This window comes from Dermacentor andersoni, chromosome 7 (genome assembly GCF_023375885.2).
Source record: "Dermacentor andersoni chromosome 7, qqDerAnde1_hic_scaffold, whole genome shotgun sequence".
NCBI lineage: Eukaryota > Metazoa > Arthropoda > Arachnida > Ixodida > Ixodidae > Dermacentor > Dermacentor andersoni.
The window spans coordinates 74,363,738-74,388,787 of NC_092820.1; the positions used below are offsets into that span (position 1 = coordinate 74,363,738).

General features: G+C 47.6%; 1 protein-coding gene across 1 annotated transcript; it reads left to right on the top strand.

Moving 5' to 3' along the window:
• Positions 1 to 6,650: 6,650 nt before the first annotated feature.
• LOC126534286 (ipis-1-like) lies at positions 6,651 to 24,827 on the top strand. Its single transcript, XM_050181558.3, has 3 exons — positions 6,651 to 7,061; positions 22,708 to 22,954; positions 23,143 to 24,827. The coding sequence occupies exons 1-3, from the start codon at positions 7,045 to 7,047 to the stop codon at positions 24,064 to 24,066; spliced, it is 1,188 nt and encodes a 395-aa protein (XP_050037515.1). The 5' UTR covers positions 6,651 to 7,044; the 3' UTR covers positions 24,067 to 24,827.
• The last annotated feature ends 223 nt before the right edge of the window (positions 24,828 to 25,050 follow it).

Sequence of the window (25,050 nt, forward strand, 5' to 3'; positions counted from 1 at the left end):
GTCTCATCACGTACTGCTTGTTAAACTTAGTACTCTTAATATTGACCCTAATATTCTGAAATGAATAGAATGTTTTTTAAACAACCGTACCCAGTTTGTAACAGCAAACAATTCTGCATCCCCGCACTGCGCCGTGAAGTCAGGTGTTCCTCAAGGCTCCGTTTTGGGACCGTTACTATTCCTAAATTATATAAACGACTTACCTGCCGTAGTTAATAGTTCTATTAAACTTTTTGCTGACGATTGCGTTCTATACCGTGAAATAACTAATCAGCATATAACTGTATGCTTCAGACAGATCTGGATAACATTTTAAGGCGATGCTCACAGTGGCTAATGTTCTTAAATCCGACTAAATGCAAAATTATGTCTGCCTAGCGTCGCTCAAACTCACCAACACCTTTCGGCTATATTATCAATGAAACCAACCTTGAGCACGTGACTTCCTATAAACATCTTGGAATCCGGCTAAACAGTAGGCTATCGTGGCATGCGCACATCGAACATATCACGAACAATGCAAACAGATCTCTTGGCTACATTCGCAGGAATTTTTTCTAAAGCCCCACCCCATCTGAAGTTACTGCTCTACAAAACACTAATTAGACCGAAGCTAGAGTATGCGTCATCTGTCTGGGACCCTGGTCAAAAAACAGCAGATACCATTGAGTCAGTTCAGAACAGGTCAGCACGTTTCATACTTTCAAATTATTCCCGCACAGCTAGCGTTTCTTTAATGAAGTTAAACCTTGGCCTTGTTAATTTGCAGCTTCGAAGAAAGATTTCTCGTGTCTGCCTTTTTCAAAAAATCCTTCACCAAAATAGCTCACTTAAACGAGAACTCATTTCAGAACCTTCGTACATGTCGTCGCGTCTTGATCATCGGTTTAAAGTGTTCATTCCTTTCTGTCGCACAAATGTTTTCTCTGATTCATTTCTGCCAAAAACCAGGGCCGAGTGGAACCGCCTTCCCCCCTCCGTCGCCTGCATTGAGGAGGCATCATCTTTCAAGATTGCAATAACTTATTATGTTTCGAGTTTATCACCTAAATACTAATAATTGGTTGAACGTGTTGTATTTTTTTATTATTGTACCCACACCCTCTGTAATGCCCTTCTGGGCCCTGAAGGTACTGTAAATAAATAAATAAATAAATAAATAAATAAATAAATAAATAAATAAATAAATAAATAAATACAGTTTTACCGGCCACTGCTACAGGCTGCTCGGGAATTATATGTTTTCGGAGATTCCATGGGGCGTAAGCTATTGTGGAAGGGTGTACTTCCAGCACTAAATAACATTAACAGTACTACTGCTGCAAGGCTCACGGCCATGGGCAGAGTGGGCTTTAAAGTTTGTCATTCGACCCGAGCGCGCACATGTAGACAGACGGCTGTGCGCTCACTGAGTTAATTGAATGCGATGTGTAGTGTTTCCCTAACCTTAGAATTTTGTCAAAGTTACGTTGTACTAAATCGATTGAGGTAACGGCACTTCTGTACCGAAGCTTCGTTATAGAAAGTGCGCCGATAGTGTTCGCACTCGAGCGTAAATTTTATAGGAGTAGTGGCATGTGTTCCTTTTTGCTGCGTGAGGTGTAGTCGGCGGCATTCACTTGTGTCCAAAATGTTCTAAAAGAAATAAAGAAATTAAGCGAATTCAGAGAAAAAGGATGCCTGAGCATGAGCTTGCCTGAATGTACCTTAGTTTACTGAGTCTCATCATGAATAGTGATACCTGAGTTTAAATATTTTAAAAAAGACAGACATTAAATTTTGTCCTTTATGGGTGAGGTCCAGTCAACCACTGGCGGGAATTACTGCGAAAAGCTCATGAGCGCTAGTTCACTGCCTTAGGTGCTGGGAGAACTAAATGCCTTTGGCGTGAGTCACTGGAAATCACCATCACACGTGTCCTTTATTTACAGTGCAGTCTCACGGTCTCGTGGAACCCAAACTTTTCCTCGTAGTAGAGAAAGACAAAGACACAGCGATCACGTATTCGTGACCACCCGACGCTTTTTTTTTCCTTCTTCTTTATTCGCGTCGCAGCTAACTTCTGCGGCATGACTCAGCCGGGCTCATTTTTTTTTCTTGCATGCGTACTATCGTTCTATATTTCTCGCGCCGTTTGTAGCCCAGGCACGTGCTCGATTTTGTCCCGGTGCTATCTGAACGTGCATTTCCTGCGGTATGCTGTTTATTTGATCAGTGTGTGAAGTCGGCAGTAGAAATGCCTGCGCAGGGCCGCTAAAAAGCTGCGCGGCTTACGGTTGAAGAACGTCTAAGAGAAAAACATCATGTTTGCAATCGTATCAAAATTTTATCTGCAATTCTTTTCGGCGGAAGGAGATTGTTTATCCGCGGAGTTATATCGTGGCCAATTTTCCTTCTTGAATACCGTGCTTCTGAAGGCCTCTCAGCAATGTCAGAGATCTCGCGTCTGTTTTGGGGTAATTGGGTCTCCTTCGTGTGTGTGAAATTTCCGTAAAATCTGCGAGATTTAATTGTTTTGCGATTTTTTTCCGATGCAATGTAATGCTTCTAGATTAATAAGTCACTAGATGGAGCTCGTGAGGCGCTGCCAAAATTCGTCACGTCATGGGGCGCTAGTGCGGAAATATGAAGGTGACGTCGCTGATTTTATTTTATTTTTACAGCGAAGCTGTTAACGGGCTACTTTCCCCACTATCGTGTCCATTTGTAGAAAAAAAAAACTGAAGATAGTGCAATGCCGGGCCGACCCGCGGCGGAGGTGCCGCAGGCGTTAAGCACTCCCCAAACGTGGGCCAATCCCAAAGACAGTGCAATGCCGGGCCGACCCGCGGCGGAGGCGCAGTTCGCCATTTAGGGGCCCACATACACAGCTTCGCTGGTCATCCTTCTTCACAGAGTGGAAGGGCACTGAGTTTTTTTCTACGTCTTCTCTGGTATACGAAGTCTGCTCTATCACTAACTGAGACTCGGAAGGCGCTGCCATGTGACACCACGGGGCACTGCTGCTGAAGTATGAAGGTGGCGTCACCACTTTTATGTTGTCCCCGTGGCTTCTCCGGTATACCATGTCCACGCTCACAACGTCACTGATCGACTTGATATCACAGATGTTTTATCAAACTTGTTTATTTACTATCTCTCGTTACTGTCCGGAGCTCTACAGTTCTTGCCTGGGCGTTGCTCTTGGGAGAGCTACGGCACCCGAAGCCTTATTGCACCTATGTACACGTAGACAACCTGCATACGCATTGAGGAAACTTCTTACTGCAGGTCAGGGTTGCGTACATCACAGTGCCCCTACTGTTTTACAAACATTCAGGTTACGCTGCCATGCAACATTTCACATTTCTGTCTCCGTCCCTCAGAAAACACAAGCGCGCCTCGGAGCACTGTGTTCTCCCATCGTTATTTCCGATACCAGACTCGGGAAGCAACTGCGTGACAAAGTGTGCTTAAGGAAGTTGCGGCGAACGCATGGTTTACTTCCGTATATATCTTAATCCGGACAGCAAATCCTCGCATTTCCTTGTCGCTACAGCCTGCCGCATCTCCGCCAGCGTTACGTGATGGTCATCTATTCATGTGTCCAAGTGTCGTTCTCGTCAAGGACAAACATTTGATCGACGATAAGACAGGTAGTTGCGCGCGCACGAGTGGAGTCCTTAACTCGGAAGTTTTCGCTAGCAATCGGTTCGTAGATGCATGCGGGCTGCTGTGTAGAGGTGGTTCGTCGGTTTGTACTAGACCTATTGCGTGTTGGGCGTGTGGGGAGTTGAGTGCCATTGAGAAATCGTTTATTTTATAAGCGCACTGCTTTACCTGCCTCTTCCTCGGGGATTTGTGTTCACCTTAGTTTCCTAGCTGAATATACTTGTGAATTCAGAGAGACAACTAGGGAGAGACTGGGTACGAGCCCACTCTTGGCTGATCCCCCTGAACGAATGTGTTGCTGGGACACAATGAACTTGAAGCCTTAAATGTATTTGTATAAGCACCGCACCTCTATGTGCGTGTAGGCCTCTCATAAGCATCCTTCCCTCGACAAGCATCATACATCGCCTTCGTCCAATAGTGACGCAGCCAGCTAGCCGCTGTAGGCGACGAGGCTCAGCTTGTGTCATCAGCTGCTACCTCGCTAACTCGAACGAGCTTAGCGTCAGGTTTATTCCAATACCGCGTTGGATCTGCGTGCTTTCTGTGTTATATTCCCAGGGCGATAGATTGCCCGAGGTATACCTTCTACCTATAGGCTGGCCCAGAACAGATTCAGGGACACGGAACTTTTCCCATTTGTGTCACGGAAATCTTTTTAACGCTCATTAATTATGTTGCGAATATCTTAGTTCTTGCCTACGTATCCCAACAAGTCCGTACCCCACAAATCAACCCGCATTCATGTTTTATTCGTGTAAGTTTCGTTATCTAAAGGTGTCGTGCATTGTGACACGGGCTGAAAGATTTCGCTACCACCATGCCTTCAAGCCTGACGGAGTAAACAACCGAGGTATGCTAAACATCTCAAATGCGTTTTTTCTTTAATTCGAGGCATTCCTGACAGAAATGAGAGACATTCCTGACAACTCGTGGGTAACCTTTCGCAATAGGCCAAGCGATCGGCAACTCCAGGTTTGTCAGGAACTTTTTTTTTTGTAAGGAGATGAAAGTAGAAAGGTTGAAAGAAAGGAAGTAAAAGGCGTGAGAGTGTCAGGCACGGCAGCAGTAATCAAGGCCACGCTCTAGGAGTGCACTAATAAATTGCCTCCTCTTGTTGGGCATCGGGACCAGAATCGTGCGTTCATCGCTATATATAGGCACAGAAGAAAAATGTCACGCAACAAACGCAGTCGATTGCATATTTCTGCATTCAAAAGCCGCGGAGTTTTCTAAGCCTACGAGGATATAGCATGTAAACTTTGATAACACGAAGTTTAGCACGGACCGCTGGACTAGCCTGCAACAAAAAAAAAAAAAATGCTTTACCCTCCGTGCTGGCTTAGCGGCTATGGTGTTGCCCTGCTAAGCACGAGGTCGTGGGATCAAATCCCGCCAGCATTTCGATGGGCGTGAAATGCAGAAACGCCCGTGTTCCGTGCACTGGGGGCACGTTAAAGGTCCCCTGGTGGTCAGAATCAATCTGGAGACCCCACTACGGCGTGCTTCACATTCAAATCGTGCTTCTGGCACGTAAAATACCAGAATGTGTCCTAAAAAATGCAGTAAGCATTTTAACATCACTTCTGTTATGACTGTCGGCAGTTCAGCTTGCGCGCATGTGCAAATAAGCGGCATTTCTATCGGAAATGTGCGCTGTAATATATCGAGCCTGACTGAGCTGTCGATAAAGTGAGCCTCCTCATCAGCTGGGACGCAGCCAATCGGCCAATTTTGACAGAAAATCGACAGACGTGGCCTTTCCTTGCGTGGCGCCGAGCTGAGCTCTCACAGTAAGGGCTACCTCGTTAACGCTAGTATTGTTCGTTTCTGTGGGCTGGCCAGCGTGCTCGATGACGCATTATTGCATCATGCGCTCAGCTCGCTGGCTCGGCACAAATCGAGTCTTTCGTTTCCCCAGGCGCATCGTTCGCACAAAGTACGCAGGCCTCATTTGCAAGACATCTCGTCCACACTTGTAGCATAGGCCACTACAGTGTTCGCATCTGGCTGATGTGAACTGCCGAAGCAACGACAATAACAACATTTTGCCTAGAAGAAATACGCATGCGCACTTGTTACCTTGATGGGCTCTGTCTTCGTGCAGTTTCGCAAGAGCTCCCAGAACGCGCCGCCGCAGTTACAAAGAAATAAAGGCAGAATTTGGGAGAAGTTGTAGCGGTGGTTCTCTTTGCGTTCGAGCTAAGAAGGGACGACGGGATATTTCCATGTTCAGCAGACTCTGACTCAACAAGACTGAAGACGCCCAGCCGAAATGGTAAGCAAAAAGAGGGGACCCATCATGATAGGCAAATGGCTCACGGAATGAAATGGGACGCGGAGCATTTAGTAAAACCCTACATATGTGCGAAGTACGCGGGAGCACCATGTCATGTCGCTAATAATTTGATCACCAAAGGTGACGAGGACCCCGATGTAAGTGTACGCGCCAGAATTACGTCGATGTGACACGAACTCCAGCCGGTTGAAACGAAAGTATGCGCATTACTTAGCCCTAAATTGACGCGTTTCATTCCGTGAGCACTGTCCATCTACAAAATGTTAGCTTAGGGCATACAAATATTTCAAGGCGCAATTATTCTCTACGCGAACGACAGATCTTAACAGTCGAGTAAAGAGTCACCAGGAAAGTAGCTTGAATTGACAAGTACAACGGCGCCAGCCAACCTGCAGACTGTTTCCAAAGGTCTGTGCACACAAAATTCCATCCTTTCATGACGTGTCATCCGTCAAAGACGATCAAGCCAAAGCCTTCCGACGGATGCGCTGCTCTAACCAAGACAGCGGAATACAAACATTGCACCCACCGCCGCCCCTTTCCCGCATACGCGCACTCGACTTGAGTGCGTCTGCCTGCGGAAGGGGGTCACCACTTGCGCTGAAGACGCAAGTCGCTCTCACATGCACCCTTCCCTCTTCGACAAGATGGCGCTTCTTACGTTTCTGCTTCGCTCCCCCTTTGCAGGCCGGCGGCGGTGAAGGGGCAGAGTATACACTCAAGTCCAGCAGAAGGAGGTGCATTCCTTCTCTCCGGCCGAAACCTCACTCACCTGCCTGTCTGCCTCGTCTTCGAAACCGGCCGGCCCTTCGCGCAGGTCTCGCCCTTCCCATCGCCCGGCCCCGTCGGCCGGAAAGCGGGCACAGTCCGTGAAGAATCGAGGAAAAGCACGGCTCGCAGTCGGCCGAGCAGGTCGCACAACCGGCGAGCGCCCGTCCCGTGCCAACCGTCCGTCCCACCTTGTCCGAGTGTCCGCGACCGCACTCTTCTACAGCGAAACGCCGAGAACGGGCGAGGCTTAGCAGTGTCAGCCAGAAACCGCCGAAGGCAGACGACAAGCAAGAAAAAGAAAGCGCCAAGCAGCAGACGACACAATGGACATAATATCCAGGTAAGCGCCTTTGGTCATTTCTGTTGTGGTCCTCGCGGCTCGGTTACCTTGAGTTAATTTCGCGTGCGCCTGCTCTTTTATGTAGTTTAATTTTCCTTCTTCACAGTGCCTTTACATATGTGATTAGAAGGGTGAACAATCCAATTCACTTCACGGCTTCTCTATACAAGGCCTGCGTGAAGTGCTTAAAAACACGCGCACAAAACATGGCTTCACGTTGGGAGCAGCGCGAAAGACTTTTGAAAAAGCGGAAAGTTAAGACAAAGCATGGTTCGATACTTCAGTGCACTGCCTTTTCCTAACATGTAAAATTAGCAAGCAAGCCGAAAAAGCAGAGCTATCGCTTACCGTCTCCGAAAACTGGTTCAAATCAGCTAAACTTATCTGAAAGCCAGCCACAATTTTTCAAAGGCAGCCTCTTTGCTCCAGCTTTGAGAAAACGTACGCAACGTCAGCCTGCTTCCTTATGGGTTCGTTTTGTTTTCATCGTTCTTCTTGTATGCGTGTGTGCTCAGTGCGAAACAAACAGGGCATGACGAAGCTATGAAAGAACTTCCTACCTATCCCTAGAAGTCCGCGCTGAAGCGGCAAGCTGCCATTAAAAGCCCTTTATTCCCTCCCCCCGCCTCTGGGTTCCGCTTGAACATTGAACCGAATTTTAGCTTTGTACTAGCCTGCCGTCTTCCACTGCCTCACGAACGCTTGCCTTAACACAAATCGTCGTTTTTAACACTTCAGGCCGGAGCCCTGTCTTCTCTTCACCGCATGCCATTCAAAGTCGCTGTAGCAACAAGTCTTGCCCGTTCCAGGCAGATTGCTGCGGCGTCTACCTGTCCATTAGCCAGTCATACTTACCAGCAGAAGATTCTAGCAGTTCCGACGACAACGATAGAATGACTACTTTAGTGCGACCAGTTTGGTTTCTCGGGAAATCAGCAATCAGTAGGGAAGTATAGTTCTATGAAAGGCTAAGGTTCTTTAAAGAACATGAGATTCATCCAGATACCGTTTAGCATAGCGTGACGACCTTTCGAATTGTTTCACGCTATTCGAACAAGCGCAAGCTGACAGTTTTAACCAAGCTACTCGGTGGAAGCGCAATCCGTTTGATGGAAACCCTTTCATCTCTGGTCGACGTTCGTATTTTCCCAAAGCTAATAAGAGTTACACGAGATATTCCAGTGTATTTCCCGAGTCGCTTGAATACTTCGATAGTACGCCCTGTAGCGCGAATGCCGCGACAGTTTTTGTCGCAGTGGGATTGGACGCAACCGCTGATCACCGGCTATACGACCTCAAATGCATCCCGATGGAACCGTTAAGTAGCAGCTTCTCGGGCTACAGTTACTTTTGTTTCACGCGTAGCGCATCGTTTCACGCACGTAGAACACACGTCATCGCAAAAACCGGCCTTCCCTGTCCACGCGCCTGCTTTGTCAAAGTGCGCTTGTCGAAGCGTGTCGCGTTTCGCCTGCAGCGAACGTCTCCGCTTTTCTTTTCTTTTTTTTTTTTATGCGCGCGTTTCCTCAACTGCGCAAAGCGCCGGAAAATTGCCGTTGTGACGTAATGACCCCGCTATCCTCTTATGCTGATGACCTGTTATCTAGACCCTCCTCACGACCGTCGCTAAAACGAAACCGTTCCCTTTTCGGTAGAAAGTTTCGGTGCGTTACCTTCAGTTAACTCGCCAAGGTTATTCTTTTAATTCTTCCTGTCTGTTTCTTCGATGTTTCACTTCGTTCCTTGTAATTAAAGCGAGCGAGAAATACCGCCCGCGTATGATTTCTCAATCACGCTTGTTAATTTTTCTCGGTTTCGTTTGTGGAGGCTTTGAAAGTCGGTTGAATTAGCGCGTTTTGTATGGACTTTATTCACTATTTCCCAACTCCCATCCAGATTTTCCGGACCGGTGACATTTCTTCTTACAATACATTTATTACTATTACGTGAAAAATCAGTAGCTGTCGCCATTACAGGGTGACTAAATCTTTCTTTATTTTTCATTTTAATAAAGTGCATTTTCAATCAATCAAAAAGTGAGCTTTATTTAAACACCTCTAGAAACGCGTACAAAAATAGTTGGACCATTAGCCTATGTGGCTAGCAGCTGGTCCAATGCACAAAAATACATATACAGGTCAACCAAGTAAACCCTTACAATTTTTAATAGCGCGCGAGCGTCGACCGCACGACGTGTCACTGGCCTTGCAGCGGTGAGGGGCACTCCTGAAGCGAATAGAGTAACAGTACACCTTCGAACTGGAACTCGCCTTGCACGACCACACATAAAGTTGCCAATCCCGCCGTCAGTCGCCACTACAAGGCCGCTGACAGGCCTTACGGTCGACGCTCGCGTGCTATTGTTAAAGAATTGCAAGGGTGTACATATCAATGCGTAGCTATCCATGACCAGCTAGTAGCTGGTCCAATGCACAAAAATACATATACAGGTCAACCAAGTAAACCCTTACAATTTTTAATAGCGCGCGAGCGTCGACCGCACGACGTGTCACTGGCCTTGCAGCGGTGAGGGGCACTCCTGAAGCGAATAGAGTAACAGTACACCTTCGAACTGGAACTCGCCTTGCACGACCACACATAAAGTTGCCAATCCCGCCGTCAGTCGCCACTACAAGGCCGCTGACAGGCCTTACGGTCGACGCTCGCGTGCTATTGTTAAAGAATTGCAAGGGTGTACATATCAATGCGTAGCTATCCATGACCAGCTAGTAGCTGGTCCAATGCACAAAAATACATATACAGGTCAACCAAGTAAACCCTTACAATTTTTAATAGCGCGCGAGCGTCGACCGCACGACGTGTCACTGGCCTTGCAGCGGTGAGGGGCACTCCTGAAGCGAATAGAGTAACAGTACACCTTCGAACTGGAACTCGCCTTGCACGACCACACATAAAGTTGCCAATCCCGCCGTCAGTCGCCACTACAAGGCCGCTGACAGGCCTTCCGGTCGACGCTCGCCTGCTATTGTTAAAAAATTGCAAGGGTGTACATATCAATGCGTAGCTATCCATGACCAGCTAGTAGCTGGTCCAGTACACAAAAATACATATACAGGTCAACCAAGTACATATCAATGAGTCCTCATTGATATGTACTTGGTTGACCTGTATATGTATTTTTGTGCATTGTACCAGCTACTAGCCACATAGGCTATTGGTCCAACTATTTTTGTACGCATTTCTAGAACTGTTTAAATAAAGCTCACTTTTTGATTGATTGATTGGTTGATTGAAAATGCACTTTACTAAAATGAAAAATAAAGATTTAGTACGTAAGAACATCATTTACATGAACATGTACTTTTTTTTTAACGAAGAGCTCTTACGTTTGGCTAGACAAGAAGTGTTTACACACAAGATCAAAATTTCTGGTTACTTTTAATTCCACAGGCACAGTGTTCCAAGTTGTAGCGCCAAAGAACTCTAATAATCGTTCACCGTAGACATTGCTGCAAAAGGAAGGTTTAAGTTAAAGTTAGTTGCTTGCCTGGTGTTTGCACGCGGTGTTTGCCATGGCCAGCCGATTCTCGGCCGATGCCCCGCAGTGGGTATTCGAAACAACCTTTGACATAATCGACACCACCACCACCATCATTCCGTGCATAACTTCAGCTATTTACAAAATCGTCCCACACGTCGCCTGCATCATATATGTATGCGAACAGACAGCTTCGACTGTGCCCCAGGAGGGCCCTTGGGGGTTTTATGCCTCCTACATTCACGGCGTTCAACGCATCCTGGAAGTAATCGAATACAGGCACTTAAGGCACCTCGTCTCGCCGTAATGACATTCTCGTACGATCGCGGCCGTCGCAGTTGCGTAAGATACTCGAACTCATGGTGCGATTCAATGCGCCCTGATCGAGGAAGCGGTCTTGACACGCATCTAACGGCACCGCCGTTACAGACACGCTTCTTTTCCTTCTTTCTCGTTTTCTTTCTTTTCTTTTGAGTTTGTGTGCTCGCGCTGTTCGGCGGGGCTGCGATCGGGATCGCCTGCAAAGGTTACGTGCGGCGTTGCACGTCGTCGATAATTTCGCTCCTTAATAACCACCCGCGTTGTTAGTATCCGGTGTTTCACTTGCCTCGCTTCAAGGACCAAGGCCAAAAAGAGACGGCTCGTTCCGCGGTTAGACAATTGAGGAAGGATGAAACGGTCTTCCGAAAGATGCAGGTGTGCCGTACATGAGCCCATTTGCAGTGCACCAGGAAGGTGGGAGTGAAGCGATGATTCTGTTAGCCTTCGGGGCGTACTGGCAAAGTGAGATGGCGCTTAAATGTTGCGAAGTAAGCAGTAATAATGTACTATAGATACAAAGATATTGCGGTTTTAGTCAAATCAAGTTACAAATCTTTGACTATATATACGTGGCTCGGGAAAACGCGTGCCGCATGCCGCGTCCATGTCGTCGGCAAACAAAATTAAAAAATTTTTGTTAACACGGTTCTCTTTTTGAATGCGGTGCTCAAAAACAACGTTGGATCCAACCTGCTGCGTTTTGTTGCAACCCTGTGAGGGTTTTGTTACACTCTGCTTTAAAACACCTCGGTAATTCTCGCTATTATAACAGCCATGCATGATGGGCGTTGAGAAAAAACTGGTTGATCAGCAAAAAAAAAAAAAAAAACAGGAGAGGGATAGATTTTGGAGCAAAACTAAGGTTCCGACCTGCGCGACACTCCGCTAGCTTTATAGTAGTCCTTCCTACCCTGTTTATCGCCACAATCTAAAAAGTTCGCGAATGATATTTCCCTTATCTACCGCAAACTATTTTGTTGACGCTCTGGGGCATTGTTTGTTCCGGTCTTTCACAAAAAAAAAAAAACTCGTGAACTTTGCAATTCTTTAGGAAAGTGGGCGTAGTCTGCCGAGGAAAAGAAAGGAATAATGTCCTCCTTGGGCATGTGGTTTTATTCGGAACGTAACATTCAAACCACAAGTTTCTTGTTTCCTCCATCAAAATACGTCTATACGCTTTAAGGAGTACAGTAAACGAGCCACTTGCTACTGCTTTTTTTTTTCTTTATACGTACAGCCAGACACCCGAGGGCGAACAAAGCTAACGCTGTTTGCCGTAACGCTGTTCAGAGTCTGCCCCGTGCGCGTCTTGACGTCGCGATACAAGCGCAATCCACCAACAATGACCGCAAACCTGTTTTGGCGCGTGCATGCGGGCCTTCGTAAACGCACATCGCCTTGTGACGCGCGTATCCTAGTCAAGGAGAAACCAGAGTACCACCACCGGCGGCGCCATAATAATCTCGGCGGCGGGCTCGCCTTGTTTTCTGCGCCGTCACGTCGCGTGCGTCTTAATGACACCTTTAGGGCCTAAGTATAGCACGCGGCGCCATCTTGGCTGGCGAGTTTGGGTTTTCCTTCTCAATCTCTATTTTATATATATATATTTTTTAATTTCGCCTACACAAGCGGGAGTCGAACAACAACAAAAAATAGCGTGTGATGGAAAATTTCCCGTATTTCTTTTATTAGTGGCGACCCGCTTTTCGCGAATCTTGTGCCAGTGACTGCGACGGATGGATGGATGAACCGTATGAGCGTCCCGTTTGGAACGGGGCGGTGGGTTGCGCCACCAAGCTTTTGCTATTATATATACTACCTAATGTACTACCTAGGTTAAAAAAAGAAAAGAAACACGACGTTGCCGATACTGCCGTGCGACGACTGCTTCCACACGAGGCCACAGAGTTATACTTGCGAAAGAACGTCGATGTGAGCGGCGGCCGCGTTCAACGAGTTCTCAATGGATATTCGCAGCAGCGCTTTTATTTCGTGCGCGCCTACTTCGCGAAGTATCAGAAACGCCGATGAAAGTTTCGCAGCTGAAATCTTAGCGGTGCACCCCAGCTGCGGCCTAATTTAAGTTTCCAGATCCTTGGATACGATCTGCAAAAGAGGGAGGCCGTACTGAACCCTCATTATCCTAGCGTTTTCATTTCATTTTCCATTCTTTCCTCGTGTCACGTGCAGGCGGCGTGCCGGAGGGTAGATACCGGCCGCTTGGCGCCGCCTGTGTCGTGTCTGAGCGGTGGCTGTGCGAGTTCATCGTGTTTTGTTTTTCTTTTTTCATCTTGCTCTCTTTCTTTTTCTATTTTACCCTAGGTAGGGCATTAGGCAGTATAATAGCAAGAGCTTGGTGGCGCAACCCACCGCCCCGCTACTATGGGGACGCTCATAACATCGATCCATTCCTTCCATCCAGCTCATAACATCCATCCAGCTGAAGTCCGAGCCAATGAAGAAGGGAGAAGAGTTTGGAAAATAAAATGGAGCGTTCGCGGCCCCCGGTGGCACCGTCTCGCCGTGAGCACATATAACCAGTCAGGCTGCAAATTTTTTGTTATCCCTCTAGCATACAAGATTGTTTACCGATTCCGTACGTAGTACGGCTTCAACCCTCTGAGTGCAGGATGCAAAAAAAAAAAAAAGTTCGTGTACTTAGAATTGAGTGCATATTACAAATATGCATTTGTGTTACTAAGATCTACGATGGCGTGTCCCAACATTTTCATGCACTAACGTTTCCACATTTCAGTCATGGCCGTTTTTTGTTGACGATGCACTTCATCTTCCTTTTTTCTTCATGTTGATAACCGTCTGACCTATTCTAGTGCGAACTATCTTGTATTATAGGTTAGTCTATTATTTTTAGTATATTTCAAACGGTAAGACCTGCAGCCTTGACGTTATCACGCTTATGGTAGATCTCCTTTTTTTTTCTTCCTTAAACCTTTAATCTTTGACAGATGCCCAATTCATTCCAATTCGGAAGCCTGCCATTCTTACGTGCGACAGGCAGGCCATGAAACTTCATATTCTTTTATGTATACGTAATTTATCTCTGCCCGACACCAATTTTCTGTTCTGTCCTACAGCGAGCTCAACGCTCTTTAAACAGTGAATAAAAAAAGAGCGGGGGGAAGAAAAGATAACTGAATGACTATTGCGACAGCGTCGTTGCCCAATTCATAGCGTTAGTTGGTCTTGTATAAGGTCGCGCGCGGCGCTCAGCGCGCCTTTCTCCTTTCGCTTTTTTTTGATCATTACGAATTGCTCGTTTGTTTAACGAGCAGCGTTTTCACCTAATCATCCTGTCGTTAAGCAGCTGTCGACCTCTCCGTATGTACAGCCCTTTCCGCAATGCACACTTGCCCGGGAGACGATTACTCTTACGACACGCGCATAGAAATTTTACTTGCGCTTCAGCATTAAAAAAAAAAGTGTCTGCACTACACTTCGTTGCATCACTGTTGCATGCACCACTCGGTTGCTCAGGAGTACTGAATGCTGGGCGTGTTGGTATTCCATACTCGAGGAAGAATGGCGGCGAACCCACGGGGACGAGAAAGAAAAGCACGAACCCCCAGCGTGTGCTCGTGCCATTAGAGAGCTTTAGTTTAGGGGACGCAAGCGGCTTGCGTACGCAAGAACTAGGGGCCACGGTACTGCGCATGCGCAGAACGCTACGTCGCGGTCTGCGCATGCGCAGTGCCGTCGCCCCTAGTTCTTGCGTACGCAAGCCGCTGGCGTCCCCTAAACAAAAGCTCTCTATTAGAGTTTTAGTTTAGGGGACGCAAACGGCTTGCGTACGCAAGAACTAGGGGCCACGGTACTGCGCATGGGCAGGACGCTACGTCTGAGTCTGCGCATGCGCAGTACCGTGGCCCCTAGTTCTTGCGTACGCAAGCCGCTTGCGTCCCCTAAACTAAAGCTCTCTATTCTTTCTTGGTTGCTCAGCGGCCATGCGTTTTTCCTGCTAGGCACGAGTTCGTGGGCCCAATTCCTTTGCGCTTCAATACGCGCGAGAAACGCTCACGAACTTGCGCTGCCGTTCATCGATGCCGTGCAACACCGCAGTGAAAACTGTGTACTCTCCGGTCAGCCAAACGGTGGTATACGGTCGACGCAGTTGGGACGCCTATACATCAGGCGCGCTCCTATCTTATTCCAGTCGTCTCAGAGGTTGGTTAATAAGATTGTATCTGCATTTCACGTGTATTTGAATGAAGAAATCTGAGTTGCCCCGAGCTAAACATTCCTCTAAACAGGGGACCGAACTGGTGATGTTGGAAACGGCATGCTTCTGACTGCTCACTATTTCATTGCTTAATATGCCTAAAGAATAATCTTTAAATGTGATCGTAAAGAAAAGAACAAAAAGGCTCTTTGACACGGCCATAGCCTCAGACTTATTTAAAAGACAGAAATGTCAGTGGTGATTCGGTGGTATAAAAATCCGACAGAAACGGGTGAGCACCTGTCACACCACCGTCAGTGGCACTATATGCCTATATACGCTCTTCTAAGCTCTCCCATCGCCTCGTCACCACTACCACGTGACCGGCTTCCCACACTTCAGACAAATACGTATTTCTTTTTAACTTTGACACTCCTTATGCTAACGCATTAAAACAAAAGCGAGTAAGTGCACCTACATAAACGTGTCCTTGATATTTTGAACGCACAAACGTACCAGTTGGTCTGGTAATGCATCCCGATCAAATATAAGGCAGACAGAATTGAACATGCACTGTGCATCCGGCGAAATATAGTGAAAGTCATGGCACTCTTGCTGTCTTCATGAGTTGTCCTTCTTTAACCTTTTCTGCGTGACACATACTTGCAGCTGCCATATCGCTATATGTAGGTAGTTTAGCCAGAGGACTGCGTGTGCCAGTGATAATGCACGCACCGAGCGCTGCTTTTGTCGCGACGTTATCATGACATTTTTTAGTGGCTGAAAAAAAAAACTCACGTAAATTTGCGTGCTTATTTTTTTTTTTCGTTAAAGGTCCTAGACCTCAAAACCCTAGAAAGTACTCGCAATCCTCATAGGACCCTAATTAAATTACTGTAAAAGCTTTTCTGCGAACTGTATAGTTCCGGTTCTGTTTCCGAAAACATGCGTGTCATTACTTCATCAAGCAGGTGCTCACGTGAGAACAGAACACAGTGGCCTTTTCGCACTGTCCTCTGTGGAGATCGTCTTGCCCTGTCGTCTGTATTGCCATACCGGGTCGCTCAATGAACAGTACCAGCACGGCACAAGTCCTAGCGAGCCGAGTCGTCAGCTGTCTGCTTCTTGCAGCCTCCGTGTTTCCCGCAGAAATTCCAAGAGGTCTTGCAACAGGACGGTAGTTTTTAATTAACTTCGGTAGAAGCGACACTAAAGACTACCGTCCTGCTGCAAGACCTCTAGAAATTTCCGCGGGAATCACGGTGGCTGCAAGAAGCAGACAGCTGACGATTCATTTGGAATGACGACTCTTTTAATGAACTTCAGTAGAAACGACATGCATAAGCACTCACCGCCTCTCTAATCATCATCATCCATCCCAGTACTTTCACTCCCCTTCCCTCTTCTCCAGTGCAGAGTAGCAGACTAGAGCGCACTAGCTCAGGTCAACCTCTGTCTTTCCTGTCAATAAATTCCGTTCTAGTAGTAGAAACGACACGATTAGGAGAAGTTCGTGAGAAGAGAATAAATGGATGAACAATACGGCTTCACTGAAACGTCCTCGGGCACCTGGGAAGAGCAGTTGCCGACAAGTCTCTGAGCTATACCTCCGTCTGCAGCCGGCCAACAGCTTCTCGCCGTTTCCTTCGGCTTTACTAAAGGCTCGAGCAAACTATAAATAAAAATACAAGCAGTAATGTTGGTGCTATTTAGTCAAAAGGGTCGTTATGGCTTAAATAACCCTTGAGAGTCTGGTGATTTGCTGTGAAAGCGCATGACGTCCTCTGCCATAGAAAAGGAACGACGAATCGGCGCTTTAGGGAAGCTGCAAAACCTTTTTTTTTTTTAAAGAAATGTCTCGCGAAATTATGCGGAGCCAAATTGCATTCGGAGGGGATAAGTTTGCCATCGAGGAAAGTGGCAGAATCCTGCCTTCTCGCGGACAACTTCTGACTGTGAAGAGCGAAAACTCATTCGCTCTCCGAACGCTGCATTTCATGACTCTGCGTTAATCGGAGATGGGAGAGTGTTCTGCCCAGCACGCACCAACGCGTCAGCTTTTGACCTTCAGGAACGAGATCCTGTCGGTGAATAACACTGCGTCGACTGGTATGGAAATTCCGCGCCCAACGTGTTGCGCACTAAACCGTATGTGTCGGTTTTCGTAAGCAGGAATATTGGTCCTCTGAGTCCGTTCTCACCTTGACAGGCGGCACACGTAGTTGTCACTTACGTAAGAATAATCGTTCTTTCGCGCGTACCAAGTGTACCCTCCCTCATCCCGCCCCCCCTCCAAACTCCCTTCTTCGTCTTATGAACTATTCAGTGCCTGACACGGTTAGCATACGTTGATGTTGTTGTTGCCTTGTAAGGTAATAACAACCCTCGTATTGCCGCCTTCGCATTACCGTTTGAGCGTGAAATGGCAATGACGGCAATCTTTTTTTCTGTTCTTCCTCGACGCAAGAATATCTTAGTCTGCAGGAATGCCTGTAATTACGCGTTTGGGTCAACGCAATTTTCCTATCAGATTTGGATACTTGCAACTGGTCGGAGTGCGGGTTTCACAAGTCCATGCATAATGCATAATGAAAAACAAAAAACTGCGCAAAATAAAACACTACAAAAGAGTTGTCGTGTCGTCCGTTGTACTCTTTACGCACAGAGGGCACAAGTCCCGTTGCGTCCGCTATAGCTTTCGATGGGCGTTTTCTAAATACTCCCTGATGGGAACGTTAACCCAAAACACGCGGTACTAACAACGCGCGCTGCGCAGCCAACTAAATTTGCGTAGGCCCGCATGCGTATGGGCGTGCTTCTCAGAAGGATACATACATACCGCACCTCATTGGTTGAGCGGGAGTTAATTCGCCGTCGCCAAAGACGGTAGTCGTCAGGGAACACGAAAGTTGGCGGTTGGCCAAGTCTGGCGACTCTGGCTGCGTTAATCTGCTCTGGCCACGTAGAGCTGTGCGCGTGTTTTCCCGAGCAATGTCACGACACGGAAGGGGGCGATTAAAAGAGCGCCAAAAGACCTTGCACGTAGGAGCACTTGGAGACTGAGATGGTGAGTGTTTAAAAAAATAAAAGACCTAAAAAAAGGTTTCCTTCTTACGACGAAACCTCGAGCAAGGTGCTAACCTTCAGTCCATTCGACGAAATAGAATGGCGGCCGCCGCCCTCTACGAGATAGGAGATATACAACCCCTCGCAACGAGATTGTTATCGGGTTGTCGCAACTTAGGTAATCTGTATCGCTTCCTTGGACGGCCTTGCACGGCTTTGAGGTCTGCGGGAAGGGATAATAGTGTATAACTCCGTTACCCGTGCCCTCTCTCACCGAGCGTTCTTGCTCCGACCGATTGTCGTGCTTGGCGCAGAGTTGATATACGGCGGCGACGCGCAATGTGCCGTCGTTTCGCGTGGCCGTGAGATCCGTGCGATGCGGGTTGTTGCGACTGCATTTAGCGCAGTCGTTGGCCGGCGTAAACGGACAAGCGAAACGCGGTCGGCTCAGCAGCTGGACATGTCGGTCGCGCGAGTGCAGGTTATCTGAAAGCATGGTCTCGGTCCAGTTAGCCACGACTGCGTGCGATATAGCGCCTGAAGGAAGTGTGAAGGAAGGGCCTAGTGCCAACCATTTCGCTTGTTCTTTCTTTTTAAAACTCTCTCATCTAGCGCTTGTGAGGAAAACATTAAATGCGAGTTACGTTGGCTCGAGATTCTATAGGTCACGGCCGCGCCGCGTCTCGCCAACTATAGAACGTATCACGATGCCAAGCGATCTCGGGTGACTTGCAATATATTGGTTAAGGCTGCTTCTGCGAATGCATGCATCCGGGCAAGCGAAGACAGATCAAAGATCGAGACAGGACGGAAGGCTTGCGATGTCCCGAACAAACAAACCTATTAGCCGCGCTCAATCTCTGGGCGTCCTTGGTTTTTTTTTTTTTTTTTTTCATAACGTGGCGAGGAACTCCCACTTGGTGCAGCGCTCGTACTTCTAACGCGGATGTTTGCAATCACATATACAAAAGCCACATTTCGGTCGGGGCGAAACGCAAGCAATTACGCGTTTGTGAACCGATATCATTGCACGCAAGTTAACCCTTCATGGGCAATAAGTGTTGCCTATAGGCAACACACAATACATTTTTGTCTAGCTGAGTTTCCGTATTGAGTACAGAATTTCAGTCCATCTGCATTCGGCCAACGCGGAATGCAATGCAGCAAGCGTCGTTTGTTGGTTTAGAGCAGGAACACGGGACGAAAAAGAAGTTTGGAATGCGACTCACTTTCGTTTGAAAGTGCGATATGCTAATCATTGGTGGCGACTACACACCCCTCAGATCGTATTCGTATAGACACAGCTAACACCACTGAATGTGCAAATTAAACGTATTCAGCCACCAAGTCTATACAAGATAAGCCTCCCTCCAGATAGAATTGGACGATATGTTCCCCTCAAATGCTGAACTAATGTCATAACAATATTTAAATGACCAATTACAATATTACCTTTCTCTCCTGGAAACAAGCAATTTAATAGCTACTGATGCTTCACGCTTTGAAGAGAAGGCTGGCGTGGGTATCTCCTCTCCTACGCCTATTTTCATAGTGTTATTGGCCAGCGTTCTAAGGGTGCGCAGACTTCCCGCTAATCATTCGTCAGCTGTCGTAGTTATAGATTCTATAAGTATGTTCATCGCTTACCAAGGCAACGAATACGGCTATCTTAAGTGTGTTCCAAGATTTAATCCCTACAACATTACAAAAAAGAAATAATTTGCTGTGGGTTCCGGAACACCGCGGTTTGTACTTAAACTTAATGGCAGGTTTATTAGCCAGAACATCTTTAAGTTGGCCTTTGATTCCTGTTTTACCGGGCACACCCGCCGTAGTTGCTTAGTGGCTATAGTGTTGGGCTGCTATGCACGAAGTCGCTGGGTCGAATCCCGGCCACGGCGGCCGCATTTCGATGGGGGCGAAATACGAAAACACCTGTGTACTTAGACTTAGGTGCACCGTAAAGAACCCCAGGTGGTCCAAATTATTCCGGAGTTCCCCCACTAAGGCGTGCCTCATAATTAGATCATGGTTTTGGCACGTAAAATCCTTCTTCTTTTTTTACCGAATATACATCTTACGTCACCGCAACAAGGTACTGAGGATTTATTTGCAAAATTATTTAAGTAAACTGTCGCTGATACCATCTCTAGACATTCAGCATCTCGTTTTTTGCTGGAATAAACAGTGGTGTCCTTCTCGGCAATTCGACATTATATACAGTAGATTACTCTGTCGCGTTCCGCAATTGAATTTTTGTTTACATAGAGCTGTTTTGATAATGTCCCCTCTCTGCCCCAATTGTAAGGAAAATTGAACCAATAGACCACCACTTTTTATCATGCAAATGATATTCACACCAGAGAAAGATATTACTCGAAGCTCCACTCTGCAAAATTGGATTAGGGTTAAGTATACCAGTATTGTCATCATTTGGGGCCCCAAACTATGCTGTAGTCAGAGGCGTTTGTTCCGCACTGTTTGATTATTTAACTGAGACAAAACAATTGCCCTGTTAATTGCTGTATTTTTATTCTACATAACAGATCTGCGTTCATTTCGCCTAAATTGGTTTCTCAAACATCTTTACTAAGATTAACTCTCTTTCATTGTAGCCTCTTCTAACATTCACCTATCGGTTAGTCTGACTGCTCGCTCGCATACTAAAAGTGCAACACCTTCGGCTGCGATGATATCAGACATGTAATGTAAAGCAAGCGCAATGTATACACGTATGGTTCACATATGCCTAGAGCTGTGTGTATAAGTTCTAAACGAAGCCTTAGGTGGGTTCGGGTGAAGCTCACTTCCAATTTTCGACCTGGTTCTGCACCCCTATACTATGTTTTTTTAAAGGTTGACGATTATGCTCATTCTCGATGTATCTTGCAAATTTATTACATAGACAAAAACACTTTTTTGTGTATTTGTCTCGTCCTACAGGGAATCTGAGATGGTTACAATTATTCTGGAGTTTTGGTGGAGGAGCTTTGGAATCAATCTCCAGATTCGTTTTTCTTTTTAATTAAGCTCTGCTGGACAGAGTAGTTGTCAAAGTAACACTGTTGTAAGCTTTCTCGCTGTGTCCTGGCGCATTGCTCAAAGGGAAACGCGCCTAAGAAAACCATTTCTTGTGAGAAGTTGAGTATAGTAAACTTAAAATTACCTTTAAGTAAGACACGTAATTTCTTTGCCTTTAAACTGCTACGCGTTTTCTTACTCCACGGCTTGTGCGGATCAGGGAATGTGTCTATTGCAATGTATTGAATTCTTGTAATGATTTTTGCTGTTAATTTTTGTTTTGTTCATCTGTATATCGCACTGTCGACTCCTGCCCAAGGCCTAAGACTAAGGCCGGCAGTATCCTGTAAATAAATAAATAAAAGCGTAATATCTTATGGCTGATGTGTGTCTTCTCTAGTCGTATGGCAGTTAACGAGAAGTACCGCAGTAACTTGCTTATCTTGCTCGTCTATTACTTTAGAGTACCATTACCCAATCAGAGTATATGCATATTCTTGCTCGGGAACCAATTGCTGATCATGCAATTCCATGTCCACACTTGCGTGCCGAGCTCGTGCTGTTCGCGCCTACCACATCCTTCCTGTCTAAATTAGTGCTACGCTGTTTTCGTGCAACTCAAGAGGGAAACAGCGTTCGTCATCGGGTCGGATGGTCACGTGCGACCAGGAAAAGACGACGTTGGTTGCAGTCATCTTGTGCGAAAGCGAAAATATGCGACGAGAATGTCCGCGATACCTTTGACATGTTCAGGAAAGGCAGCGTCCCTATCAAGGAAACAAGTGCAGGCACGAGCTTGTAGGTGACTCAAGCAGCTATGCGAGATATCCACGGACCCACACGTGTGCTTTCATGCGAGAAAGTATCCGATCCCCAGAAGTTTCCATAACGGCGACTGGGCATCTCTTCACGGAATGGTCACCGCTCATTCTAATTTAACCTTGAGACACCTCCAAACATAATAAGGCACGTCGCTTTCAGTGATTTTTCAAAGTTAACTGTGAAATAGTTGTGTTAGTGTGAAATAGTTGTTAGTGTGAAATAGTAACGTTAGTGTGAAATAGTAACGTGGAATAGTCATCCCGGATACGAATTGACGTGCCTGTGGCAGTATCCATCACACTTCCAACGCCAATCTCTCCTGACGACTGTATTTTTTATACCACGTGCCAGCGCAACCTCGGTGCACTGTCCTACATGCCCTTGCGTTCAATGGCCGTGATAAAGCAGTAGTGCTACTCAATAAAATACCACCACTCGCGCTTTTTACGTCTACGTAATGTCAACCCCTTCTCGCGTATCTTTCACTTTCGTCTCAAATTTCACTAAGGTCCCTGTCACACTTGTAGTGCGTATACATTTTACGCACTTTGCAGCGAACGTTCTTCAGTCCTCTGAAACGGTCATGCTACGTCTAGCATTAGCGATCCATTTCTCTGTCAACAACTCGTGTACTCTTGCAGGGCTTTCTGTGTCCATATTTGGTCCTTGCGCCAATCATCAACGCACATTATCATCGGTGCAGCGTCCAATCACGCGCGACCTTTCAACTCCGTTCGCAGATTCCTGCGGTACCTCTTCTGGAGGGCTCCCGCGCCGCCCAACCGGCTGCGTGAGGTGCTTCTCAACTTCTCCGTGGAGCTGCACAAACAGCAGCTGGCCGAGCAGGACGCCCTTTTCAGGGACAACGTGCTCAGCGCCCCGTTCGCCATCGCGCTGGCTCTGACGGCCACGCACGCCGGCAGCGGGAAAGCCACTGCGGCGCAGATTGCCAAGGCCCTCCGGCTGCCCGAAGAGCTCATCGAAGAGGTGCGTGACCAGTAGTGTGTACCAGAGTGCGGCCATGCATTCTGGTACACTACTGAGGCTCGCGTGACTGGTCACGCGAGCCTCAGTGACCAGTCAACGGCTCGCGTTATCCTTTCTGTCAACTTCCACCCGGTCCGTGAGCTAACCTGAATCTCTCACCTGCATTTTCGTTTCTTTCGCCTGCGCAGATACGCCAAGAGTTCACGGACATGACACAGCGCCTGGCTGACTGCGGGCCGGACTTTCGCATCCACCTCGCCAACGCCATCTTCGCCGACCGCAGCTTGGACGTGCCGAACGACTTCTGCGACCTCGTGGAGTCCGCGTACGACGGCGCCGTCAAACAGGTCGACTTCCGGAGCGACCCCAACGGTGCCCGCGCGGTCATCAACGCCTGGGTCGAGGAGAAGACCAAGTGCAAAGTGACCGACATCATCCAGTCCGGCCAAGTGGACGCGCGCACTTCGCTACTGCTCGTCAACGCCATGTACTTCACGGGCTTCTGGGACTCGCACTTCAACCCGCAGTACACGGCGCTCCGCCCGTTCCACGAGACCAAGGACAAGACATCCATGGTCGAGATGATGTACCAGCGAAAGAACTACAAGACCAGCTGCTGCGACAAACTCGAGGTGGACGCGCTCGAGATGCCGTTCGTGGGCAAGAAGCTATCCATGGTCATACTGCGGCCGCAAAAGATCGACGGCCTCGACCGCCTCGAGAAGAAGCTGACGCCGGCCCTGCTGGAGGACCTGCTCAGGTCACTCGGCGAGGACCACGACGTCGAGATCTACTTGCCCAAGTTTAAGCTCGAGCACACCTCCAGCTTTCAAGGAACCCTGGAGACGCTGGGGATCCAGGATCTCTTCACGGACCGGGCCGACCTCGGAGGGGTCAGCAAGACCCCCGGTGTCAGGGTGACCGGTGTCGAGCACAAGGCGGTGGTCGAAGTGGACGAAGACGGCGTCGAGGGCCTTTTCCTCACGCCGCTCATCATGATGTGCTACGCGGGCGTCAGCTTCAACTACAACGTGAACCGGCCCTTCATGTTCCTCATCCGCAGCTGTGATCCGGACGTGATCCTGTACATCGGATCGGTGCGCCGTTTCTAGTGGGCGGTGGCCTTTTTGTTGATGTGCGTAGTGAAATTCCTGCGCTGTGCCTATCTTTGGTGGCTCGTACGATTTTTTTTTTTAGTGTATACGCTGCGCGCCGGGATTGGTGGACCGAAGGAGACTGTGCTGCATGGTGTGACGTAACGGTGGTGCTGCAAGTTCTGCAAGAAATGCTTTTTTTTTTCGAGGTGCCTCGGTAACCACTTTCTTCGGCTGCGACGTCGTCGTCGCCGCCGCTTCCTGTCGAGGTCGTGGCGAGAGGCCGTTTAGTGTACCAGTTCAGATCACTGTACAGTACAAGCAAGGACCTGCCACTGGTGCCACTATTCTGGAGCCGCCTTCAATGCTACTTCTAGGCAAACGATAGGGCGCGACAACCCCATCCTCGTCATCGCGTGAAAGGGACGATGCATCCGTAGCTCTGATATAAAAAAAGCTCGTGTGTGGGACTCTAATAAGCAATATGCCGGTGCTCACCTCTGGCCCTCGGAAGTGAACGAAATGGATTACCACTCATACAGAACTCGGTCCCTACCGTCCTCTGCGCAAACCTGCGTCATTGCTCCGAGTTAACGCGTTCACTGCTGTACTCGCAGCGCTAGACTGCCTCACATTTGTGGATCTTTCCGTTTGTTCGCACCTAATAGAAACTCGGGCAACTATTTCGCGCACAGAAAATCCCAATTTCCTTCTTACAAAAATAGATTTTATGCATTTGTACAATTATGTGTATGTTTCATAAATGCAGTGACCTAAAACTACTTTTTTCTGTCAGTTTTCTTGACACTTATGGCATTTACACGCGAAAGTTACGTTCCAGTGAAGAAAATCTATAGATGTTTTGTGCATAGCAGTGAAGGCGGGTGAACATGTTTCCCGAATCTTCACAATTCCTTCAGCGAAGCAAAGTTCAGTCTTTAAGGGGCTTCAGCGTTCCTGTTCTGGAGCCTGAACAGACGCTGATAGTGCTGCCAGTGTCAC

Excerpts from the sequence above, each read along its gene's own strand:
- LOC126534286 (XM_050181558.3), top strand. Across the intron at positions 22,955-23,142 it reads CCGAAGAGCTCATCGAAGAG|ATACGCCAAGAGTTCACGGA; the intron begins GTGCGTGACCAG and ends TCGCCTGCGCAG.